Source organism: Sciurus vulgaris (genome assembly GCF_902686455.1).
Source record: "Sciurus vulgaris genome assembly, chromosome: 5".
Taxonomy (NCBI): domain Eukaryota; kingdom Metazoa; phylum Chordata; class Mammalia; order Rodentia; family Sciuridae; genus Sciurus; species Sciurus vulgaris.
The window spans coordinates 54,268,538-54,293,251 of record NC_136465.1 but is presented as its reverse complement, the minus strand read 5'-3'; the positions used below and the strand labels follow the sequence as shown (position 1 = coordinate 54,293,251).

General features: G+C 34.2%; 1 protein-coding gene across 1 annotated transcript in view; it reads left to right on the top strand.

Moving 5' to 3' along the window:
• Positions 1-24,714, top strand: part of LOC306661040 (disintegrin and metalloproteinase domain-containing protein 5-like) — a gene marked incomplete at both ends in the record, with an annotated part of 77,752 nt that overhangs the window by 28,576 nt on the left and 24,462 nt on the right. Inside the window, 2 exons of the mRNA XM_079139875.1 lie at positions 12,744-12,839; positions 24,210-24,408. Of these exons, the coding sequence (XP_078996001.1) occupies positions 12,744-12,839; positions 24,210-24,408 (295 nt within the window). The remainder of the gene's footprint in view (positions 1-12,743; positions 12,840-24,209; positions 24,409-24,714) is intronic.

Here is a 24,714-nt window from a genome sequence, read left to right as displayed (position 1 = left end):
AAAGATATCAGAGGGACATCAGCAAGATGGTAAGTGATGGAAACCCTGTGGAGTACAGCTATTAAGTTTGACCACATAGAGACCATAAGGAATATCTTGTCCCTGCTACAAAAAACTACCACTTGGTATCATCTCAGAACCAGGAGTAATTTTTCCTTTCAGGTAAAATGTAAGCAAGAGGCTCCTACTGGCTCACACCACTGCTTCCAACACCTTCAGGTCTGATACAGGATAATCCTGCAGTACTCCAGTCCACAAATCCAGATTGTGGTCTGTTACCCATGACGCAATGCTGGAGTATTGTGGCATCTTGAAACCAGAATCACTGAAAAAGTGCATGCTGCTTTGGTAACTACTTCATCTCTATGGTCCTACCATCATTAAACCATACTCACACAGTAGGATGCGATTTTTCCCAGTCAGGTGCTGCATCTATTGAGTCTCCCAGGAATAAGCTACCTAGGAAGCACTTATCTCCCACATTCTTACTGCTTTGCCTTGATACTGGCTTCTCAGAATCCAGGCCCGAAAGAGTAGCTGTTAAATATTGGAGCTGATGTGGCACACTTCTGAGCAGAAAAACAGGCTTTTCTGAGCTGTGCCTCCCTGCTCTATGAGTTAAACACCCAGTGTCCTGTATTTCTGCATATGGAGTAGTTATCCATAGTCTGAATTGCTGAGGTGCCTTGCCTCCCAGGGAAGTGGAGCCATCATTACAACATTTCTTATCCCCCAGAACCCAGGTTTCATCTGCACCATACCATTCTTGAGTATTTCTGCAACACTCAGCATCACAGTGCCTGGACCACTGATGCTTCCCACCACTTCACCATCTAGAGTCATGACCAGCATAGCCTGCATTGCTTTGACCTAAGCCAGGTAGAGACTATAAGAAAAGAAGATGGGAATAGGAAAGACAGTAGAATGAATCTGACATGATTTTCCTATGTACATATATGAATGCATCACAGTGAATCTCAACATTGTGTACATTCACAAGACTGGGATCCTGATTAGAATAAGATATACTCCATGTTTGTGTAAATATGTCAAAATAGCTCTACTGTCATGTATAACTAAAAAGAACAAATAAAAAACTCAAAAAGAAAAGATTATAGACCAATATTTCTTACAAGTATTGATGCAATATTTCATTTTAAGTATTTAAAATTAAATAATTAATTGAATACTATATGATATATAACATGTATAATATATATGTGTTAACATCTTGGAATAATTATAAAATGTGACTGGGTGGGGTGCTATTACATATCACATTAACAGAATGGTCATCTCTATTGATGTTGCTTCTATTGAATATAGTATTATAAGTTCTAGCAAGAACAATCAGAAAGAAAAAGCAATCAAAGGCACACATTTTCAAAAGAAAAAAGTAAAATTATGTATTTGCAGATGATGTGCATGTATACAGAAAATGCTAATTTTTCCACAAAAAAGCATTGGAACTATACATTGTCCAATACAAAATCAACATACATAAATCAGTACCAGTCCTAAATATAAATGACTACTTGGCAGGAATATAAATCAGGGTCAAGAGTAAATTTGGTCACCTTTAATAATTGTATATTTGAAATGAAGAAAGACCTAAATTAATGATCTAAGCTTCTGCCTTAGGAAACTGGAAAAAGAGGAAAAAACTAAATACAATATAAAAAGAAAAATAAACATAAATATTAGAGCACATATCAATGATATTGAAAAACAGGGAATCAATGAAATCTAGAGAATCATTAGGGGCTATTTTGAAAACTTATATTCCAATAAATTGGAGAATTTAGCAGAAATAGACACACATTTCTAGACACATGCATCATACCAAAACTGAACCAAGAAGATATAGAAAACCTTTGAAAGCTATGAAATTTAAGCAGTAATAAAATGTTTTCCAACAAAGAAAAACCTAGGAAACAGGTTCAGGATTCTCAGATGAATTTTACCAACCTTTAAAGAATCATATCAAACCCTCTAAGAATTATTCCATGAACTAGAAATGGGAGAAATAGTTCCAAATTCATTTTGTAAACCTTGTATCATTCACCCTGATACAAAAACTAGAAAAGGAAACATTAAGAACCTATATCTTTGATGGACATAGATGTAAAAATCCTTAGTAAAATACCTGCGTACCATATTCAACCGCACGTTAAGAATATCATCACTATCAAATTGTCTTCATTTGAAGGATGCAAGAATGGTTCCACATACATGCATCAATAAATATAATTTGCCACATAAATCAGGGACAAAGATCACAACCATCTCAATAGATGCATAAAAACTTTTCACAACATTCAGCACAAATTATTTATGAAAACCTCAATATCATAATGGTAATACTTGAAAAACTCAAAACCAACATAATACTGACTGGGGAAAAACTGAAAACATTTTTTCCTATATCACAGGAATGAGACAAGGCTGTCTACTTTCCTCACTCCCATCCAACATGGTATTTGAAATTTCACCCAGAGTAATTAGTTTAGAAAAAGAAATGAAAGAATAAAAATAGGAAAGGAAGAAGTCAAATTATTCCCTTTTGCAGTTAAGATTCTATATTTGGAAGACCCCCAAAAACTCCAGCATAAGACTTGTTATGGTTTAGATATGAGGGGTATCCCCAAAGCTCACATGTTAGTGCAAGAATTTTCAGAGGTAAAATGGTTGAGTTATGAGAGTGTTAACCTAATTGGTGGGTTAATCCAATGATATGGATTAACTGGGTGATAAGGGTGTGGGTGGAGGAGATTAGTCATTGGGGACATGCCTTTGGGATTTGTAATTTGTTTTCGATAAGAGCAGTTTCTCTGCTTTTTGATTTGCCATGTCCTGAACAGCTTTCCTGTGCCACTCTCTTACAGCATGGGCCCAGAGCAGCAGCACCAGCTGTCTATGGACTGAGAGCTCTAAAACCATGAGTGTCAATAAACTTTTCCTTCTCTAAAATTGTTCTTGTCAGACATTTTGGTAATGATGGCAAAATAGCCTACTGTAATAGCAAATTCAGTAAAATAGTAGGATTAAAAATCTACATAAAAATAGCAATAGTTTTTCTATATATCAGTAACAAATGAGATGAAAAAAGAATCAGAAAAACCGATCCTTCACAATGGACTTTAAAAAATTTAAAGAAAGGAAAAAGAAAAAAGTCAAAGAAAACAACCTAGGAATAAATTTAATCAAAGAGGTGAATTACCTTTAAACAGAAAATCATAGAACACTGAAAAAAGGAATATAGAAGATCCTAGAGAATGGAAAGACCTTCCATGTTCATGGGTAGATAAAATTAATGGTGTAAAATGTCTGTATTACTAAAAGTAATATATAGATTCAATGGAATCCCCATCAAAGTACCAATGACATTATTCATGGAACTAGCAAAATTGTCTTAAAATTCATATGGAAGAATAACAAATTCAGATCCACCAAAGTAATTCTGAGCATAAAGAGCAATGATGGAAGAACTACAATGCCCAACTTCAAATTATCCTGGGTTATAGTAAGAAAAAATGGATCATCCTGGCATAACAGCAGACATGCAGACCAAAGAAAAAGAACAAAAGGAACAGAAACAAACCTACACAGATATAGTCAACTTATCCTTGATAATGGTACAAACAACATACAATAGAGAAAAGATGGTTTTTAAAACAAATGATGCTTAGATATCCACATGAATGAGACATTTATCTCTCACTTTGTACAAACATGAACTCAAAATGGAATAAAGGAATTAGACAAAACACACACACACACACACACACACACACACACACACACACACAAAACAACAACAAACATCCAAAAAAAAAAAAAAAGAAAAAAAACCAATGCAACTCCTAGGAGAAAAAAAAGAGAACACAGAAAAACACTGTAGTATAGACACTTAGGCAAGAACTTCCTTAATAGTCCTACTAAACCTCAGGAAATAATACCAAGAATAGATAAATGGGAGGACACAAAATGAAGTTTTTGTTGATTTTTTTTTTTTTTGCCTGTATTCTCCATCTATTGGTGAATGTGACAATGAAGTTCTCCAATATTGTTACTGTTTTGGGGCCAATATCTCTATGTTAGTCATATTTATTTTATAAAATTGGGTAGTACAATGTTTAGTTCATATGTATTTACGATCATTTTATCTTGATGAGTTGTTCTTTTGGTAAATATATACTGGCATTCTTTTTTTTTTTAAAGTTTTAAGTACAATTTTAGACTTTGGAAAAAATTCTCTAGAATAACACAAATTGATGTCAATTTTATAGAGTTAGAAGGAACAAGTAGAAACAAAAGCTACATATTTTGGGGGTGGGAGGAGCCTGGCTGGCTGAGACATGCAGAGTGAGTACATCCTGGAATCCACATTGAATTACTTGGTGTTGTTTCTCAGAATCAAAGTTACTTAGTCTGATGTGAAAACCTGGAGATTATTGCACTTATTTGAATATTACTGGTTGAGTAACACCTTTTGCATTTATATATTTCTGTTCCTACTAGGAGTAAAAAGACTTTAGTCAAAGCATAAACTAGGCCTCAGTTTCTTCATTTATAAAAGGTGGAAATTAATTTTGTGATTAATCTCCAAGATGGCCTCGAACTCTTAACATCCTAGTACTTATGGAACATGACAGGAAAGCAAACAGATTCTTAGAATACCTAGAATGTTTAGGAAATGGGATATTCTGATTAAGTGATGATTAACCCTGATTAATTTCTAGTTCAAAACTTGTTAGAAATCATGAATCTTTGTCTGGAAACATCCAAGTCTAGACAACATAAGGTTTTTTTTTTATTTTTATTTTATTTTTTTTGAGGATTCTTCTGATTATGTGTGGAGGTTTCAGGAATGGAAATGGATAAGATGGAAGAAACCGAATGGCAATGAATGTGCTGAAGGCAGGTTTTACCTTAGAAAAGAACCGCTTCCCTTAACGTGAAATTTCTTGGAATTCCTTGGAATGAAGAGTTAAGCTGAGGTTTCCCAGTTATAGCTGTGCAATGCACCCAAGACATTACTCTTTTTTTTTTTTTTTTTTTTTTTGGTACCAGGGGTTGAACCCAGGGGTGCTTAACCACTGAGCCACGTCCCCAACCCTTTTTTATATTTTACTTTGAGACAGGGCTCATCAAGTTGCTCAGGATTTTACTAAATTGCTGAGGCTGGTGATCCTCCTGCCTCAGACTCTAGAGCTGCTGGGATCCCAGGCATGCACCACTGCACCCTTCCCCAGACATTACTTCTGTAGGGATGCAGTAGCTTGTCTTCAGTTGGTTTCTTTAGACTTCCAACTTTGTTCCCTTTTGATCATTCAGTTCAACCAGGAAGACAATTGACAGAAATTAAAGATCTTCAAAATTGTATTGTGGTTGGGATGTGGCATGGTGGTATCAGAAGCTGCTCGAAATTTTTGTGGATTGGCTGCAAAGCTTGCACTCGGAGTGAGAGGACACACGTCAGCTGGTACAGCATCGTTGGCTGGCCCCTTGGGCTTGACCTCCTTTGGATTCCTGGTTTCCAGTTCTATATTTGCTTTTGATAGTAGTGGCAGCACACCGATTGTTTGATCTGGTTTGCTTTCTTGGTTTGGTGTCTGGACTGCTGAGGTTGGTGTCTTACTCTTGACCCCCTGGGGGAACCTAGTTCTAATTCAGGGGACAGCTACCTCTCAGTAGTTGCCTGCCTCTGCAGTTCTAGGCAGTGTTGGGCATGTCTGGGGGAGTCTGCAGGGAATCTTATGGGCCAGGAGGAGGATGCTGAGAAACCACTGGTTTTACCCTAGATAGGTGTCATTGTGTTCCTCTCAGGCATGTCCTCCAGATCTTCAACTTGGCTTTTTTTTTTTTTTTTGATATAGGGAATTGAACCCAGGGATACTCTCTACCAGTCCTTTTTATTTTTATTTATGAGACAGGACCTCACTAAGTTTCTGAGGCTGGCTTTGAATTTGTCATCCTCCTGCCTCAGCCTCCTGAACTGCTGTGATCACAAGTGTGCTCCACCATGCCCAGTTGGTTTTCTTCTTGAGTATTGCCTGTTTATATCTCTTACCCACTTGAAAAAAAAATTGATTGTTCATCTTCATATGATTTATTTTAGGTGCTTATTATATATGTTAATCCTTGAATAAATGCCACTGTTCTCTGTTCCTAATTTACCATTTGGATTTTTGCTTTGTTTAGAGTATCTTTTATTTTGAGGGGGGATACTGGTGATTGAACTCAGGGGCGCTTGACCACTGGGCCACATCCCCAGCCTATTTTTATTTTTTTTAGAGACAGGGTCTCACTGAGTTGCTTAGCGCCTCGCTGTTGCTGAGGCTGGCTTTGAACTTGCAATCCTCCCACCTCAGCCTCCCAAGTCACTGGGATCATAGGTGTGGGGCACCACACCCGGCTAGAGTATCTTTTGTTACATGGAATTTTAATCTTTTTAACTTAAAAAATAATTTTAGATTTTCTAAAAAAATTGTAAAAATAGTACAGAGAATGACTATGTGCTCTTCACTTGGTTTCCTCAAATGTGACATTTCTTTTTTTCCCTCAGTTCCCCTCTTTCTACACATGTACATATGCCTTTTCTTTTTCTTTTATTCTTCTTGTTGTTATTGTTGTTGTTACTGGGGATTGAACACAAGGCCTCTTAAATGTTTAGTGAGAACTCTACCACTAAGCTACACCTGAGTGCTTTTAATTTTTTATTTTGAGATGGGGATCTTGCAGAGTTGCTAAGGTTGGCCTCAACTTTGCAATCCTCCTGCCTCAGCCTCCTGACTCACCGAGATCACAGATGTGCAACACCATGCCTGGTCTCCCACCATCTTCTTATAAGGACCCTTGTGATTACACTGGGCCTGACTGGATAAGCCAGGATCATCTTCCTATCTCAAGATTCTTAATCACATCTTCAAAGTCCTTTTTTCTACATGGAAGCATTTTCCTAGGTTCTATGAATTGGTTTGTGGATCCTTAAGGGACTATTATTTTAGCATATCACAGTGGTGTTTTCTAGTTTCTCCTTGTAAAATTACTGAATTACCTTTGCAATTAATAAGTGTGTTGAAGGGAGATACCACGTAAACATCCAGTTTTTTCCTTCAACAAATGCTAAATCCATTCATTTTAACATCCATTGATAATTCTTGCCTTAACCAATTATTACTAAGATGGTTGCCAATTGATGGTTAAAATTTTTAATAGCATTATTGAAGAATACTTGACATATTATAAACAGCCTATGATTTAAATATGCAGTTTGATAGGTTTAGACATGTGTACATCCTTATGAAACCACCACAATCAAGATAATAAACATATCCCTCACCCCACAGTTTCCACATAACCCTTTGGAATCTTCCCCACTCCTTTCATCCCCTGCCCAATCTACTTTCTGTCACTATAGATGCATTTTCTAGAATTTATATAATTAGAACTTAATAAGTTCCTTTTGGTTTTACCTGGCTTCTTTCATTTATACTTGTTTTGAGATTCATCCATGATGTTGAATGAATAATTTAACCTCTTTTTATTACTGTGTGGTATTCCATTTCATGGACATATCATAGTTTGTTTTTCCCTTGACTTGTTGATGGCATTCTTTATTCTCTTACCCTTTTTTTCATTTAAATCTATTTTTTGGATATAACTACTCCTGCTTCCTTTCAGATTCCATTTGCTTGTAATATAATTTTTCATCCTTTCACTTTCAGTCTGTGTAGGTTGTTACAGGTGGGATGAATTTCCTACAGGCAGAATATTTTTGGATCTTGTTTTATAATCCATTCTGTCAGTCTGTGTCTTTTAAATGGAGAATTAATATCATACAGTATATTTAGAGTTATTATTGAAGTTTATGGACTTGTTCCTGTCATTTTATTGATTTTCTTTTGGGGGTTTTGAATATTCTTTTTTCATTTCTTCCTCTTTTTTTTTATCTTTGAGGTTTGATGTTTTACTATACTGGTAATTTTTGTTCTTTCCTAATTCTCATTTGCAGTGGAGTCTTTTTTTTAGAAGCTCCCATGTTTGTGCTTATCTTTCTTGTTGGTTTAGGCTTCTCTTAAGCATTCATTGTAATACTGTTTTAGAGGTCATGAATTCTCTTATTTGATGTGTATCTGGGAAGGTTTTTATCTTTCAATTCTGAATGTCAACCTTGCTGAGTATAGCAATTTTGCTTGGTAGCTATTTTCTTTCTGGAATTAAAATATAGCATTCCATGCCCTTCTGGTCTTTAGATCCTCTACTGAGAAGTTTTTTGTTAGGCTTTTGGGTTCTCCCTTAAATGTGATTTGGCACTTATTTCTTGCAGATTTTTATATTCTTTCTTTGTTTAGTGCCTCTATTCACCATCTGCTTCCAGGACTTGTTTTGATTTTGTTTTTAAATGTTCTTCACCAGTTGTTCTATTCACTTCTATTTTTAATTTGATGAGATTTTCCCCTCAAGAATAGGTGCACTTAACTTTGTTATTGTTTTCATCTTTTGATATAACAGGATATTTTCCTTTCTTTTGCCATGTATTCATTTTCTTCACTCAAAGAAATATGTAAAGGACTTGATATTACACCTAAATGATAATCTTTGGATAGAAAATACATGCAGAGTCTATGTAGCACCTTTTGGAGAACCACAGAGTAAGTAATTTCTAAGAAAGGAAAAATTTAAAAGAAACAAGAAAATACATAATTTTAAAAGGAATAATACTCATAAGTGAATCTTCCAACAGAAATAATCAAATCCAGAAAACAATAGAATATCATTAAAGTGTTACAAGAAATTACCAGCCATTCTAGAATTTCATCCTCAGGAAAGTATTATCCAAGAATTAAGGTATAAAAGTTATTTTCAGAAGAATTAAAAAATTGAGAGACCTCATCACCAGCAGAATGCTACTAAAAGGAAATACTAAAGTATTTCTAGCATCTCCAGTTGGTAGAAGGAAAATAATCTTAGAAGGAAGAATGATAATATAAGTAAAAACAAAACAGTAAAAGGGGGAATATGTGGTAAATTTAAATGAAAATATAATATGCAAAATAATGTCAATTCCTTCAAATAATTAAAGTGATTAATTACATGACACCAATAGCGTATAATTCAAGAGGACAATATTTTAAGGTGTTTGTATTACACAAGAAGAGACTAAAAGTACTGAATTTCATTATACTTAATACATTAAGGATGCCTGTTATAAACATGAGGAAATGACAAAGCTATTAATAACATGCTATACATAAATTCCAACTTGAGAAAGAAGAAAAATTTAATAATAAAAACAGGATCACCAAAAATGCAAGCAAGCAAAGAAAGTAAAAACATATACAGACAAGGTTAGAAAGCAGAAAATAGAAGTTGATTAAATCAAAATTTCTCAGTAATTATATTAAATATGATAGGTTGTCCGATTGGACAGATAAAAACCACTAAACCCAGTTATTTTCTACTAAGGAGACATACTTTATATATAAGAACATACAGTTGAAGGTAAACAGGAAAGATAAATTATTCAAACATATACCAAAAGTAAATAGTTATAGCTATATGAGTATCAGATGAAAGAATAAAAACAAATGTATTCAGACATCAGATAAAGGAAGTAAGGTGTATTTCAGAGATGAAGAGGGTTATTTCATACTGTTAAAAGCAATGATAAAGCATACAACATGCTCTATTGTAAATCTGCATAGTCAACTGATTCTCCCAGAATGCTTTTGTTGATTTTTCAAAACCTTTGTATTTGTTTTAAGATACAATATGATTTGGGTGCTCAACAATGATTTCATAAATGGAGTTACATTTCAATTTGCCCTTTTTTGGGTAAATTCATTAGTTTTATATTTGGCATATTGATCACTGATGAATTATATTTATTAAGCTTACCCTTCCAGCATCAGCCTTCAGACAATAAATAAATCCGTAAATTAGGCCCTGACTTATAGCATTTGCAAAATGCTTTCCTATAAATGCTCAACTCTTGTTGATTTCAGCTGACAACTACAATATTATTGAGTTCAGAGTTGGAAAGATATGAGCAGCAGCAAGAAATTATATAGTATTTCTACCAAAAATAGATAATAAGAATAATCCCAAGAGCATAGTTCAGAGTGAAATGTAGGAAAATAATTAAGACATGATAAATTTCAATATTTCCTATATCATTTTTAATACAATTTATTTAATTTTAAGTTAATGTGATTCGTTTTTAAATAATGGATTTGTTAGAAACCAGCGCAAAACAATTCCTGAAAATTTAAGACGCTGCAAAGCCACAACAGATTGAGTTCGCCACAACAGATTGAGTTCTTCACACCAGAACACATAATCATTCTGTATTTAAATGCACTGAAATATAGTTTCAAAATATTTTAAAGCAAAACTTTGTTAGGAGAAAAATAGAAAATGTTCAAATAGGATTTATAAGTAATAGAAAAAGCAAATGAACATGTCAAAGACATACAGTGTTTGAGCAACATAATAATGACCTAATTATAATGTTCAGAATATTTTCCTAGCAGCTGCTAAGTACACATTATTTCATAATATATTTTGTTTTAACTCTCTCTCTCTCTCTCCTTCTCTCTTTATTTTTATTTTTCTGTATTGGGGGTTGAATACGGAGGTACTTTACCACTAAGCTACACCCCATTCTTTTCTTTTCTTTTTTTTTTTTTTTTTTCTTTTTTGTGACAGGCTCTCACTAAGTTGCTGGGAGCCTCGTTAAGCTGCTGAGGCTGGTCTTAAACATGCAATCCTCCTTCCTCAGCCTTGCCATTACAGGCATGTGTCACCACATTGGGCTTACACATTAAACAGAATTTTAAAAATTTTATTGTTAGTCTTGAAAAATTTCAAAGGATTAAAATTACACAGTAAGAGATTGAGTGTATACTGGTATTATTTTCTTGAAAAGGTTATGGCAATAATAAATACATTAAATATTTCAGTATTTTGTTCCAATTACAGCCAGATTGCCCTCGGTCTTTAGGCATGTCAAGCCTTTGGAGAACATAATCAGGCCAAAATTTATTGTATATATTTTATTTCAATGGAAATTTACACATTTAAACGTTTACTTTAGAAAAGGGAAAAACGGTAGAAAACCCAGTAAAGTAAATGTTCATTTGAAGTGTTAGAAAAGATCAAGAATAAAGAACAAAAATTGACTCATACAACCATTATGAAATGGAGGGCCTGAAGAGAAAATCTGGTTCCTTTGAACTGAAGCCAAATAAGACAGCTAGAGAGAATATGATGAGACATTTTATATTAATAAATATGAATATTTAACGAGAATTGAAAATAGGCTAGAATGGTAACACAAATTCTGACCCCACTGAGAAACAGCAAATCTGAATGGCCTTATAACCATTAAAATAGTTGTATCCATATTTTAAATACTTTGAATTCATATTTTAAATACACTAGATGACCTCTCTGGTAAATTCATTTTATGAAGCCAGTATAAACTTGATACAAAAAATAAAAAATAAAAAAAATAAAAACTTGTGAAGTTCATTGTAAGAAAAAAAATTAGAAGCCTGGTTCACTCATGAACCTAGGTGTAGAAATCCAAAATGCATATTTACAAGATAAATACAGGCTTATTTCAAGAATGTAAGTGTACTTAATATTTAGCAATAAATCAGTCTTAGTTACTACATAAAAGAAATAAACTGGGTGTAGTGGCACATGTCTGTAATCCCAGCAGCTTGGGAGGCTGGGGCAGGAGGATTGCAAGTTCAAAGCCAGCCTCAGTAACTTAGCAAGACCCTGTTCCAAAATAAGAAATAAAAAGGGATGGGGATGTGGCTCAGAAATTAAGCATCCTTGGGTTCCATCTCCAGTACCAAAAGAAAAAAAGAAAAAGAAAAAGAAAAGGTCATATGGTATAAAAAAATTGAATAACCATTCATATGACTTCAAGGGAGTGCTGATCAATAGAACTTTATGTATCAATGGAAATGTTCTTTATGCTGTTCAGTATCCAATATAAGTTGTCCAATACTAGCCACCTATGGTTATTGAAAACTTAAAATGGCCTTAGTATTTTTTATTTTATTAGGAATTTATTTTATTAACTAAAGCTATTTTAGACTTATTTAAACATAACTTTTTTAAATATAATATTTGCATACACAAAAGGAAATTATAAGCACAGTAATTGGTTGTATATTCCTAAAACATCCTCATCACTAGTCTGAATCCTCTGAATTACTGTTTTAATTTTAGATTTAAAAAGTTGTAGATTCACATGGAGTTGTAAGAAATAATACAAAGATCCCTTGCAAAGTTTATCCAGTTTCCCTTATCTTAATATTTATAAAACTACAGCATATAATCACCAGGAAATAAATACAGATAGAATTCGTCCATTTTATTTAGATTCCCCAGTTTTTTACTCTGTGGTAAATCACCCTTGGGTTAAATCTCTGGTACAAAAAATAAAATAAAATAAATGTAAGAATATATACATATTTAAAGAAAATGGTAGTTAATCAGGTACCTTATAATGTTCCTCTAAGTTTTGACTTCATAGTGGTATTTTTCAAATCATATTTAATGTAGAGGAATAACACATTCACAAAATTCTAAATGAAATGTTGATTTCTGTAAATATGAAACTACAAATGTGAGAAAATAGTTTGTAAAGTTTTGTGTTGCAGTTTTATGTGCTGTTACTCAATCATATATGCTTCATAACACCTAGCATTTCTTTACAGAATTGTACACATAAAGCGTGTTGTGATCCTTCATCATGTTCATTAAAAGGTAACTCAGAATGTGGCTCTGGAGAGTGCTGTACACAAGCGTGCAAGGTAAGTGGCAACTTGTAGCTGATGATAATCCAATGTTCTTTACTTGAGGGATGTATGTTTTAAGGAGATGGAAAACATATCAATACCACATTTAACCTTTTTCTATATTATATTCAAGCACAATTGGACCGAACTGCATACACTTTATTCCATTTAGCAATCTATCCTTTCCTGTATTGTCATCATACCTGATGTTTCTACTTTCAGGTTAATTCTTTTTTTCTTTTTTTTTCTTTTTTTTTTTAAAGTTTCCACATATGAGAGAAATTTGCAATACTTGTCTTTCTGTGTCTCCTTTATTTTGCTTAATATTTTGTTCTCCAGCTACAAACATTTTATTGCAGATCATAGAATTTCATTTTTGTCTGTGGATGAATAATACTCCATTGTCCATACTTGTTATGTTTTCTTATATTCATATGCTGAGAAGCCCCAAGCCTGAATCTATAACTTGGCTGCTATGAATAGCACTATAATAAAGGAAGGTGTGTAGGTTTCTCTTCTGTATGTTGACTTCATTTCCTTTGGATAGCATAGTTGAGTCATAAGGAGAGGTCAGTCTCATTAGAAAAGTAGATAGACAAATGAGAATTAGGATTGAATCAAGCATTAGAAATAAATCGATAGGACCACTCTAGCACTGAAAGTAAATGGTCTCAATTCTCCAATTAAAAGACACACTATCACTTTGATGTTTACAGATTTTCCTCAGAATATGTTCATCTGAGACTGTGTTTATACACTAATAATAATAAATGTGCCCCAGTATTTCTAAAGAATACTGTCTCTACAAATATAACTTAGGTCAAAGAAAAGCATATTGTAAACAGTTGTTATCCCATAAAATAAAAAGGCCTGTTTTAACCTAAAGAGTTGTATTTTTCCATTAAAAGTGAAATTCCATTAAAAGTTAAAAAAGACATACACTAAAAGATTGGGTTAAAAAGCAAAATTCAACTATATGCTCTCTGCCTCATAGCTAAAGACAGGCTAAAAGGTTAAAAAATGGAAATTGATATTCCATGTAAATAGAACTAGGATGAAAATAGGTGTATCCATGTCCAAAAAGTAAGCTTCAAGCCAAAATTTGTTAGAAGAGACAAAGAAGATCACTACATATTGATGAAAATCCAACAAAAAGGTATAATGATAACAAGTTTTTATGCCACAAACATTGGTGAACTTAATTACATAAAATAAACACTATTATACATTAAGCCTCAGCTTGATCCTAATAAAATAATTCTGGGTGATTTCAATACTTCTATCACTAATAGTTCAATCAGGCATAACAGATACTACAGAATTAAAACAGATCAAATGAATTTAACAGACATCTACAAAATATTTAATCCAACAGTGGATATTTTCTTTTCAGCTTCCCACAGAACTTTGTCAAAAATAGATCATATTTTAGGCCGGAAAGCAAGTTTTAGCAAATATAAGAATGTTGAAATGATTCCTTGAATCTTATTAGATCATGATGTAATGAAATTAGAAATCAATAGCAAGGCTACCCACAGAAACTACACAAATGCATAGAATACATTTTTAAGAGGTGAATGTGTCATCACAGAGATTAGAGGAGATATTTAAAATTCTTAGAATTAAATGAGATTAGAAATGCAACAAAAGTGATAGAAATAAAAAGGAATTAAAATCATTCCTGTTTGCAGATGATATGGTCCTACACCTAGGAGACCTTAAAAGTTCCACCAGAAGAATTCTAGAGCAGAAAAACAAATTCAGTAAAGTAGTAGGATACAAAATAAGGATTAAAAAATCAACAAATTTTCTATATACCAGTAATGAATCTGTGAGAAAGAAGCCAGGAAAATGATCCCATTCACAATAGGTTCAAGAAAAATGATAAACATAGGAATAAATGTAATGAAAGAAATGAAAGGCTTCTACAAGGAAAATTACACAACAATAAAAATGAAATAGATGGAGATACTAGAAGAGGAAAAGAGCTTCCATGTTCACAGATGGGCAGAATTAATATCTTTTTTTTAAATTTATTTTTATTGTAAACAAATGGGATACATGTTGTTTCTGTTGGTACATGGAGTAACAGCATACCATTTGCATATTCATAAATTTACATAGAGTAATGATGTTTGATTCATTCCATTATTTTTTTCCTTCCCCCCACCCCTCCCACCTCTCTTTTCCCTCTATATAGTCCCTCCTTCCTCCATTCTTGTCCCACTCCCACCCCCCATTAAGTGTCATCATCCGCTTATCAGTGAGATCATTCCTCTTTTGGATTTTTTTTTTTATTGTAAACAAATGGGATACATGTTGTTTCTCTGTGTCTACATGGCGTAAAGGCATACCATTTGTGTAATCATAAATTTACATAGAGTAATGTTGTTTGATTCATTCTGTTATTTTTTCCCTTCCCCCTACCCCTCCCACCCCTCTTTACCCTCTATACAGTACTTCCTTCCTCCATACTTGCCCCCCTCCCTAACCCTAACTCTAACCCTAACACTAACCCTTCCCTCCCCCCCCATTACGTGTCATCCTCCACTTATTAGCGATATCTTTCGTCCTTTGGCTTTTTGAGATTGGCTTATCTCACTTAGCATGATATTCTCCAATTTCATCCATTTGCCTGCAAATGCCATAATTTTATCATTCTTTATGGCTGAGTAATATTCCATTGTATATATATATATATATATATATATATATATATATATATATATATATATATATACCACAGTTTCTTTATCCACTCATCAATTGAAGGGCATCGAGGTTGGTTCCACAGTCTGGCTATTGTGAATTGAGCAGCTATGAACATCGATGTGGCTGTATCTCTGTAGTATGCTGATTTTAAGTCCTTTGCTCTTTTGGATTTTTGAGATTGGCTTATCTCACTTAACATGATATTCTTCAATTTCATCCATTTGCCTGCAAATGCCATAATTTTATTATTCTTTATAGCTGAGTAATATTCCATTGTATATATATACCACAGTTTCTTTATCCATTCATCAATTGAAGGGCATCTAGGTTGGTTCCGTAGTCTGGCTATTGTGAATTGAGCCGCTAAGAACATTGATGTGGCTGTATCTCTGTAGTGTGCTGATCTTAAGTCCTTTGGGTATAGGCGGAGGAGTGGGATAGCTGGGTCAAATGGCAGGTCCATTCCAAGTTTTCTAAGGAATCTCCTCACTGCTTTCCAGAGTGGCTGCACTAATTTGCAGTCCCACCAGCAATGTATGAGTGTACCTTTTTCCCCACATCCTCTCCAACTCCTATTGTTGCTTGTGTTCTTGATAATCGCCATTCTAATTGGGGTGAGATGGAATCTTAGTGTAGTTTTGGTTTGCATTTCTCTTATTACTAAAGATGTTGAACATTTTTTTCATATATCTGTTGATTGCTTGTACATCTTCTTCTGTGAAGTGTCTGTTCATTTCCTTAGCCCATTTGTTGATTGGGTTATTTGTATTCTTGGTGTAGAGTTTTTTGAGTTCTTTATAGATTCTGGAAATTAGGGCTCTATCTGAAGTATGAGTGGCAAAGATATTCTCCCACTCTGTAGGCTCTCTGTTCACATTACTGATAGTTTCCTTTGCTGAGAAAAAGCTTTTTAGTTTGACTCTATCCCAGTTATTGATTCTTGCTTTTATTTCTTGTGCTATGGGAGTGCTGTTAAGGAAGTCTGATCCTAAGCCAACAAGGTGAAGATTTGGACCTACTTTTTCTTCTGTAAGATGCAGGGTCTCTGGTCTGATTTCAAGGTCCTTGATCCATTGTGAGGTGAGTTTTGTGCAGGGTGAGAGATAGGGCTTTAGTTTCATTCTGTTGCATATGGATTTCCAGCTTTCCCAGCATCATTTGTTGAAGAGGCTATCTTTTCTCCATTGCATATTTTTGGCCCCTTTGTCTAGTATTAGAAAATTGTATTTATTTGGGTTTGTGTCCGTGTCCTCTATTCTGTACCATTGATCTACCTGTCTATTTTGGTGCCAATACCATTCCGTTTTTGTTACTATTGCTTTGTAGTATAGTTGAAGTTCTGGTATTGTGATACCCCCTGTTTCATTCTTCCTGCTAAGGATTGCTTTAGCTATTCTGGGTTTCTTATTCTTCCAGATGAATTTCATGATTGCTTGCTCTATTTCTGTGTGGTACGTCATTGGGATTTTAATTGGAATTGCATTGAGTCTGTATAGCACTTTTGGTAGTATGGCCATTTTGACAATATTAATTCTGCCTATCCAAGAACATGGGAGATCTTTCCATCTTCTAAGGTCTTCCTTAATTTCTTTCTTCAGTGTTTTGTAGTTTTCATTGTAGAGATCTTTTACCTCTTTGGTTAGATTGATACCCAAGTATTTTATTTTTTTTGAGGCTATTGCAAATAGAGTTGTTTTCCTCATTTCCCTTTCAGCTGTTTCATCGCTTGCGTATAAAAATGCTGTAGATTTATGAGTGTTGATTTTATAGCCTGCTATTTTGCTGAATTCATTGATGAGGTCTAGAAGTTTTCTGGAGGAGGTTTTTGGATCCTCTAAATATAGAATCATGTCATCCACAAATAGTGACAGCTTAAGTTCGTCTTTTCCTATTTGTATCCCTTTAATTTCTTTAGTCTGCCTAATTGCTCTGGCTAGAGTTTCGAGGACAATGTTGAATAGAAGTGGTGGAAGAGGACATCCCTGTCTTGTTCCTCTTTTTAAAGGGAATGGTTTCAGTTTTTCTTCATTAAGAATGATGTTGGCCATGGGCTTAGCATAAATAGACTTTACAATGTTCAGGTATGTTCCTACTATCCCTATTTTTTCTAGTGTTTTCAGCATGAAGGGGTGTTGTATATTGTCAAATGCTTTTTCTGCGTCAATTGAAATAACCATATGATTCTTATCCTTAAGTCTATTGACATGATGGATTACGTTTATTGATTTACGGATGTTAAACCATCCTTGCATTCCAGGAATGAACCCCACTTGATCGTGGTGCACAACTTTCTTAATATGTTTTTGGATACGGTTTGCCAATATTTTGGTAAGGATCCTAGCATCTATATTCATCAAGGATATTGGTCTAAAATTTTCTTTCCTTGATGTGTCTTTTCCTGGTTTGGGTATGAGGGTGATATTAGCTTCATAGAATGAGTTTGGTAGGGTACCCTCCTTTTCTATTTCCTGGAATACTTTGAGAAGTATTGGAATGAGTTCTTCTTTGAAGGTCTTGTAGAACTCGGCTGAGAATCCATCTGGTCCTGGGCTTTTCTTGGATGGTAGATTTTTAATGGCTTCTTCTATTTCATTGCTTGATATTGATCTGTTTAAATCGTGTATGTCCTCCTGGTTCAGTTTGGGAGGAGCATATGTCTCTAGAAATTTGTCAATGTCTTCGGTACTTTCTATTTTGTTGGAATACAGATTTTCAAAGTAGCTTCTCATTATGTTCTGTATCTCAGTGGTGTCTGTTGTGATATTTCCTTTTGCATCATGTATTTTAGTAATTTGAGTCTTCTCTCTCCTTCTCTTTGTTAGTGTGGCTAAGGGTTTATCTATTTTGTTTACTTTGTCAAAGAACCAACTTTTTGTTATGTCAATTTTTTGAATAGTTTCTTTTGTTTCAATTTCATTGATTTCAGCTCTGATTTTAATTATTTCCTGTCTTCTACTACTTTTGCTGTTATTCTGTTCTTCTTTTTCTAGGGCTTTGATCTGTAATGTTAGGTCATTTAATTGTTGACTTTTCATTCTTTTCTGGAATGCACTCCATGCAATGAATTTTCCTCTTAGTACCGCTTTCTTAGTGTCCCAGAGATTTTGATATGTTGTATCATCATTCTCATTGACCTCTAAGAATTTTTAAATCTCCTCCCTGATGTTTTTTGTTATCCATGTTTCATTCAATAACATATTATTTAGTCTCCAAGTGTTGGAGTAATTTCCTTTTTTTACTTTGTCATTGATTTCTACTCTCAGTCCATTCTGATCTGATAGAACACAAGGCAGTATCTCTATTTTTTTGCATTTCCTAAGGGCTGCTTTGTGGCATAACATATGGTCTATTTTTGAGAAGGTTCCATGTGCTGCTGAGAAGAAAGTGTATCCGCTCATTGATGGATGGAATATTCTATATATGTCTATTAAGTCTAGGTTATTGATTGTGTTATTGAGTTCTATGGTTTCTTTGGTTGGATTTTGTTTGGAAGATCTATCTAGTGGTGACAGCGGTGCATTAAAGTTGCTCAGAATTATTGTGTTGTGGTGTATGTGATTCTTGAAATTGAGAAGGATTTGTTTGATGTACAGGGATGCACCATTGTTTGGGGCATAAATATTTACTATCGTTATGTCTTCCTGATTTATGGTTCCCTTAAGCAGTATGAAATGTCCTTCTTTGTCCCTTCTGACTAACTTTGGCTTGAAGTCCACTTTATCTGATATAAGGATGGAAACCCCTGCTTTTTTACTGGGTCCATGTGCGTGGTAGGTTTTTTTCCCATCCTTTCACCTTTAGTCTGTGGATGTCTTTTTCTATGAGATGAGTCTCTTGCAGGCAGCATATTGTTGGGTCTTTCTTTTTAATCCATTCTGCCAGTCTATGTCTTTTGATTGATGAGTTTAGGCCATTAACATTCAGGGTTATTATTGAGAAATGATTTTTATTCCCAGTCATTTGGCTTATTTTTGGTTTTTAAGTTGGCTTGGTTTCTCCTTTGACTGGTTTTTCTCTGAGGTAGTTCCTCCCTTTGCTGACCTGCATTGTTGTTTTTCATTTTCTCCTCATGGAATATTTTGTTGAGAACATTCTGTAGTGCAGGCTTTCTACTTGTAAATTCTTTTAACTTTTGTTTATCATGGAAGGATAAACAAAAGAATTAATATCTTTAATATAGCAATTTTACTAAAAGTGATCTACAGATTCAAGGTGATTTCTTTTAATATACCAATGGCATTCTTCACAAAACTAGAAAAAATAGACTAAAATTAATATGGAAGAAAAAAAGACTCAGAATACCTACAGTGATTCTAAGCATGAAGAGCTATGCTGGAGGAATCACAATACCCTTTTCAAATTACACTAGAGAGCTATAGTAACAAATATCATATGGAACTGATATAAAAACAGATATGTAGAATATATAGAGACAAATATACCCAGATACAATCATCTTATCCTTGATAAATGTGCCAATGAATGGGCATAGTAACTAATATAGACATTTCTCTAAAGAAGCGCTGATGGCCAAGTTTATGAAAAAATGTTCAACATCTTTAGAGATCAGGAAAATGCTAATCATAACTACACTGAGATTTCATGTCACCCTGGTTAGAGAGGTAATCATCAAGAATACAAGTCATAATTAATTCTGGTGAGGATGTGGGGGAAAAGGAGCTCTTGTACACTGCTGGTGGGAACCTAAATTAGTACAGAAGTATGGTTGGGATATGTGGCGTCTCTAAAAGCTCATGTGTGAGACCCCATAAGAATGTTTAGAGGAGAAAAGATTAGGTTACAAAAGCCTTAACCCAATCAGTGCATTAATTCATGATTGATTAGCTGGTGTTTTAGTTGGCTTTTTCCTGCTATAATTAAAATACTTGATAAGAACAATTTTAATGAGGAAAAGTGTATTTAGGGGTTCATGGTTTCAGAGTTTTCAGTCCACAGACATCTGGCTCCATTCCCTAGGGGCTCCAGGTGAGGCTGAACATCATGGTGAAAAGTGTGGCTGAAGAGAAACTGCTTATATGATGATCAGAAAGCAGAGAGAGAGAAAGAGAGAGAGCGACTTCATTCCAGATACAAAATATATTTCCCAAAGACACACCCGCAGGATCCCCCCTCCTCCTGCCACACTCTACCCAGGTGTTAGTTACCACTTAGTTAATCTCATCAGGGGATTAATTCACTGACTGTGTTAAGGATCTCATAACCCAATCATTTCTCCTCTAAACCTTCCTGCACTGTCTCACACTTGAACTTCTGGCGGACACCTCATATCCAAACCTTAACATTCTGCCCCAGGCCCCCAAAAGCTTATGACCATCTCACAAAGCAAAATACATTTTTCAAGAGTTTCCATAGTCTCAACAGTTCAAGATTGCCCCAAAATTCAAGTCCACAATTTCCTTTGAGACTTAGGACAAGTTCCCATCGTGAGATCCTGTAAAAATCAAAAGTGTTGTAAAGGTATAAACATTTCCATTCACGAAAATAGGGGCATAGAAAGAAGGAATAGGACCAAAGCAGGACTGAAATCCAGCTGTGCAAATAAGTCCTGAAGCTCCACATCTGGCACCTGGGGCACATTGCATGGTGATGTTCTCTCCAAAAGGCTTGTGTAGCTGGGTGGCAACTGTCAGCAGGTAGGTTGTAACTAGAGGAAGTAGGTCAGTAAGGTTTAGATTTGGGGGTTCATATTTTGTCCCTGATGAGCAGAACTCTCTGTTTGTCAGGTCCTGAGCTGCTTTCCTCTGCCATGCCCCTCAACCATGATGTTCTGCTTCACCTTGAGTCTATGAAGTTGGCCAACCATGTACTGAAACCCTGAAACTACAAGCCAAAATAAACTTTTCCTCTTTTGTTTTGTTTTTGTCAGGCATTTTGATCATAGCCTTGCAAAAGCTGACTAAAACATGTAGTCAGAATGAAAATCAGTTTGGAATTTCCTCAAAATATTGGAGTTGGAACCACTCAATGATTCAGTTATACCACTCCATGGTATTTATTCAAAAGAATTGAAGTCAGTATACTATAGTGATACACACATACCTTATAGAAATACAAGCCTACACATGTTTATACCAGCCTAGGTATCCATCAATAGATGAATGGATAATGAATGTAGGATATATGTTAACTAATGGAGTTTTATTCAACAATAAGGAAGAATGAAATTATGCCATCTGTAGAAAAATGGAACTGAAGAACATCATATCAAGTGAAATAAGGCAGACTCTGAAAGTCATAGTGCATATGTTTTCTCTTATATGTGGAAGCTAGAAAAAAGAAGAAATCTCATGAAAATAAAATGGTAGATAAAGTAGATCAGGGTGAGGGATGAAAGAAGGGAAAAGGAAGGTACTGGGGAATGAAACAGATTAAATTATGTTAGAAGTTCATGTATGAATATGCCACAATTAATTTTTTAAAATCTGTTTTTTTCCATTTCACATTTAATAGTTTCTATTGTTCTTTTTTTAAGTTCACTTGAATTTGAACTTGAAAATACAGCAATAGAAATGTATTTCTCTCCCAATAGCTAATCTGCTCTTAATCCTATTCAATGTATTTTTCATTTCAGAAATTAAAATTTTCACTTCTAAAAGTTCAATTTGGACCTTTATTGACTTCTTTAGAATTTTAACTCATTTTATTACTTTCCCTTCTCCAAGTTTCCCTCGATTTAAATATGTGCTCATTATGAGTACATTCACTCCTACTTTTCTTTCACTAAACAAAGTATAATTTTAGTTCTTCACATTAGATATAACTTTAAACAAATTAGTTTTTATTTTATCTATCATATGCAAGTATTATAGTGATTACCAGTTTCCACCAAAGTGGAATTACTTTTGACTGAATAAAGTACATTTCACATGCCCAGGAATACATTTACAAAACTCTGGAGACTTGGGTAGTAGACACATTTCACATTAGTCCCTAGATCCAGTTGTGGAAAGGTCCTTAGTTCAAGTGATGATTTTTTTTTTTTTTTGATAGATAATGGCAGTTTCTTTACTATGCAACCAAGTGTAGTGAGAGGAGCAGTCAGAGGTTATGAACTTACTCATTCCTGGTCCAGTTGTGGAAAGACATAAACTTTGACCATGAATTAGACAAAACATATACAAACTGAGTCTTGGTAAGAATAAAAAAGCTTTACAACCCCCGCCCCAAATCAGAAGGAAAAATCTCACAAACAAAAAGAGATAATATTTAAAGCTTTCCAGCAACCAGAAATTAATCAAGAGTGTCAAGGAAAGAAATCTTTCAAGCATAAGATGAACCCAAGAGGAGCAACATAATTAAATTCATTTAATTTAACCTCTTTTACTGTGAAATATAACTTTTCAAAAGTCTAAATGCATGACTCTCCTACATGTAAAAAATAAAAACATGTTTTTTTTCCTTTACCCATTAATGGTGGAGATAGTAGGAAATTTAAGCTTCGTTCAGAGAGCATTTGAGAAACTGAGTATTCATAGGTATTAAAAATATGTTAGAATAGAGCTAAAATTCCCATTAATTTGTAAAAGGAAGCAAATTCTGAGAAAATAGTATTAATAACTTTCTTATTATACTCTTATTTAATTTTTTTCATTGGTTTTGAGTTGAATGTTAATTTTGTAAGTTTGGGTGACACAATAGATGCTGTGTTTTATATTCTTGTCTATCACTTGAAGAATTTGAGTGATATTTGCCACAGGTAGCAAATAATTGTCAATACTCAAGAAAAATTAGAAACCTATTTTGGGGACATGAATGTCATATCAGCTGGCCTCTGGGACCTTTTAAAACTAGAAAATATTTAACTTTCTTTGAATAGGATTATGATGAGGAATTGGTGCTTTCATTGATGAGAGGACTGTTTGCAGAGTTGATGGTTAAATGTCCTTTACAAAATCAAGCATGCAGAAGGCAACCCTGAAATATATCAGCTAAATCATAAGCACTGAATACTAATTGGAGAAGTTATTTTCTAAGCTCTTTACAACGTGATATGTGACATAAACTTTGTCATATGTATCCTCAAACTATCTTACTTTAAAATTGGTATTTTTTTCACAATATTTATGATGTATGCTATCATTTCATAAATGTTTGCTAATTTCTTAAGATTGATAATATATAGACACCAGAAGCTGCCCATAGCCATAATGGGTTACAAGAAATTTTTGTATTAAATTTTTAGCTCCTCTTTCTGTTTTAGCAGCCTGTTCACCTTTGAGTTTCTAACATCTCTTAAAAGTATTACCGACTGTTTATATGCATAAGAAATTCATTAATATCTATGTGATGCTTTAGTAGATTTCAAGAGATTTTCTTTTCTTTTTATTTGGGGCGGGGAGAGTGGTTCCAGGTGCACTTAATCACTTTGCCACATCCCCAGCCCTTTTATTTAATTAATTAATTTTTTAAAAAATTTTGAGACAGGGACTCACTAAGTTGATTAGGGCTTGTCTAAATTGCTGAGGCTGGCTTTAAACTTGCAATCCTCCTGCCTTAGCTTCCCAGGCCACTGGGATTAGTGGCATGCACCACCACGCCAAGCCTGAGATTTCCTTTTTTTAAAATTGCTGTTGGCTGATGGGGATTTAGAGCCCAAAGAGAGAGAAAATTAAATATCATTGATACAATTCTTATGTTTCTTTCCTCTCCTAGTTAAAACCAGCTAATATACTTTGTAGGAAATCATTTGATAAAGACTGTGATTTCCAAGAATATTGCAATGGGAAGGAAGCATACTGTGTGCTTGACACTTACGCTCGCACTGGACAACCATGTAGTTCGGGTACAGGCTACTGCTTTGAAGGACTTTGTCGGACTTTTGACCAACAGTGTAAAAATTTAATCGGAGGCGGTAATGAACATAATTTTCTTCTTAGTTCCTTGAATCTGATTACTCTAAAGTCTATTACTCAATTTTATACTACAAAAATGTTAACATAATTTGTTAATGACTAAAGTCTTGCCGAGTACATATTTATGTTAAAGGAAATCATATTTTTTTGAATCTGAAAAAGAAAAATCAATTTATGTGAACTTCCTATTTGTTAAAGGAAGAAATCTCAAGTGGAAATGAAGCTTTTCATAATACTGTATAGAATTTGTGGTGGTAGGGTTTGATTTAGACTTAAAGGAAGTAAGGATTTTAGTAAAGGGTACT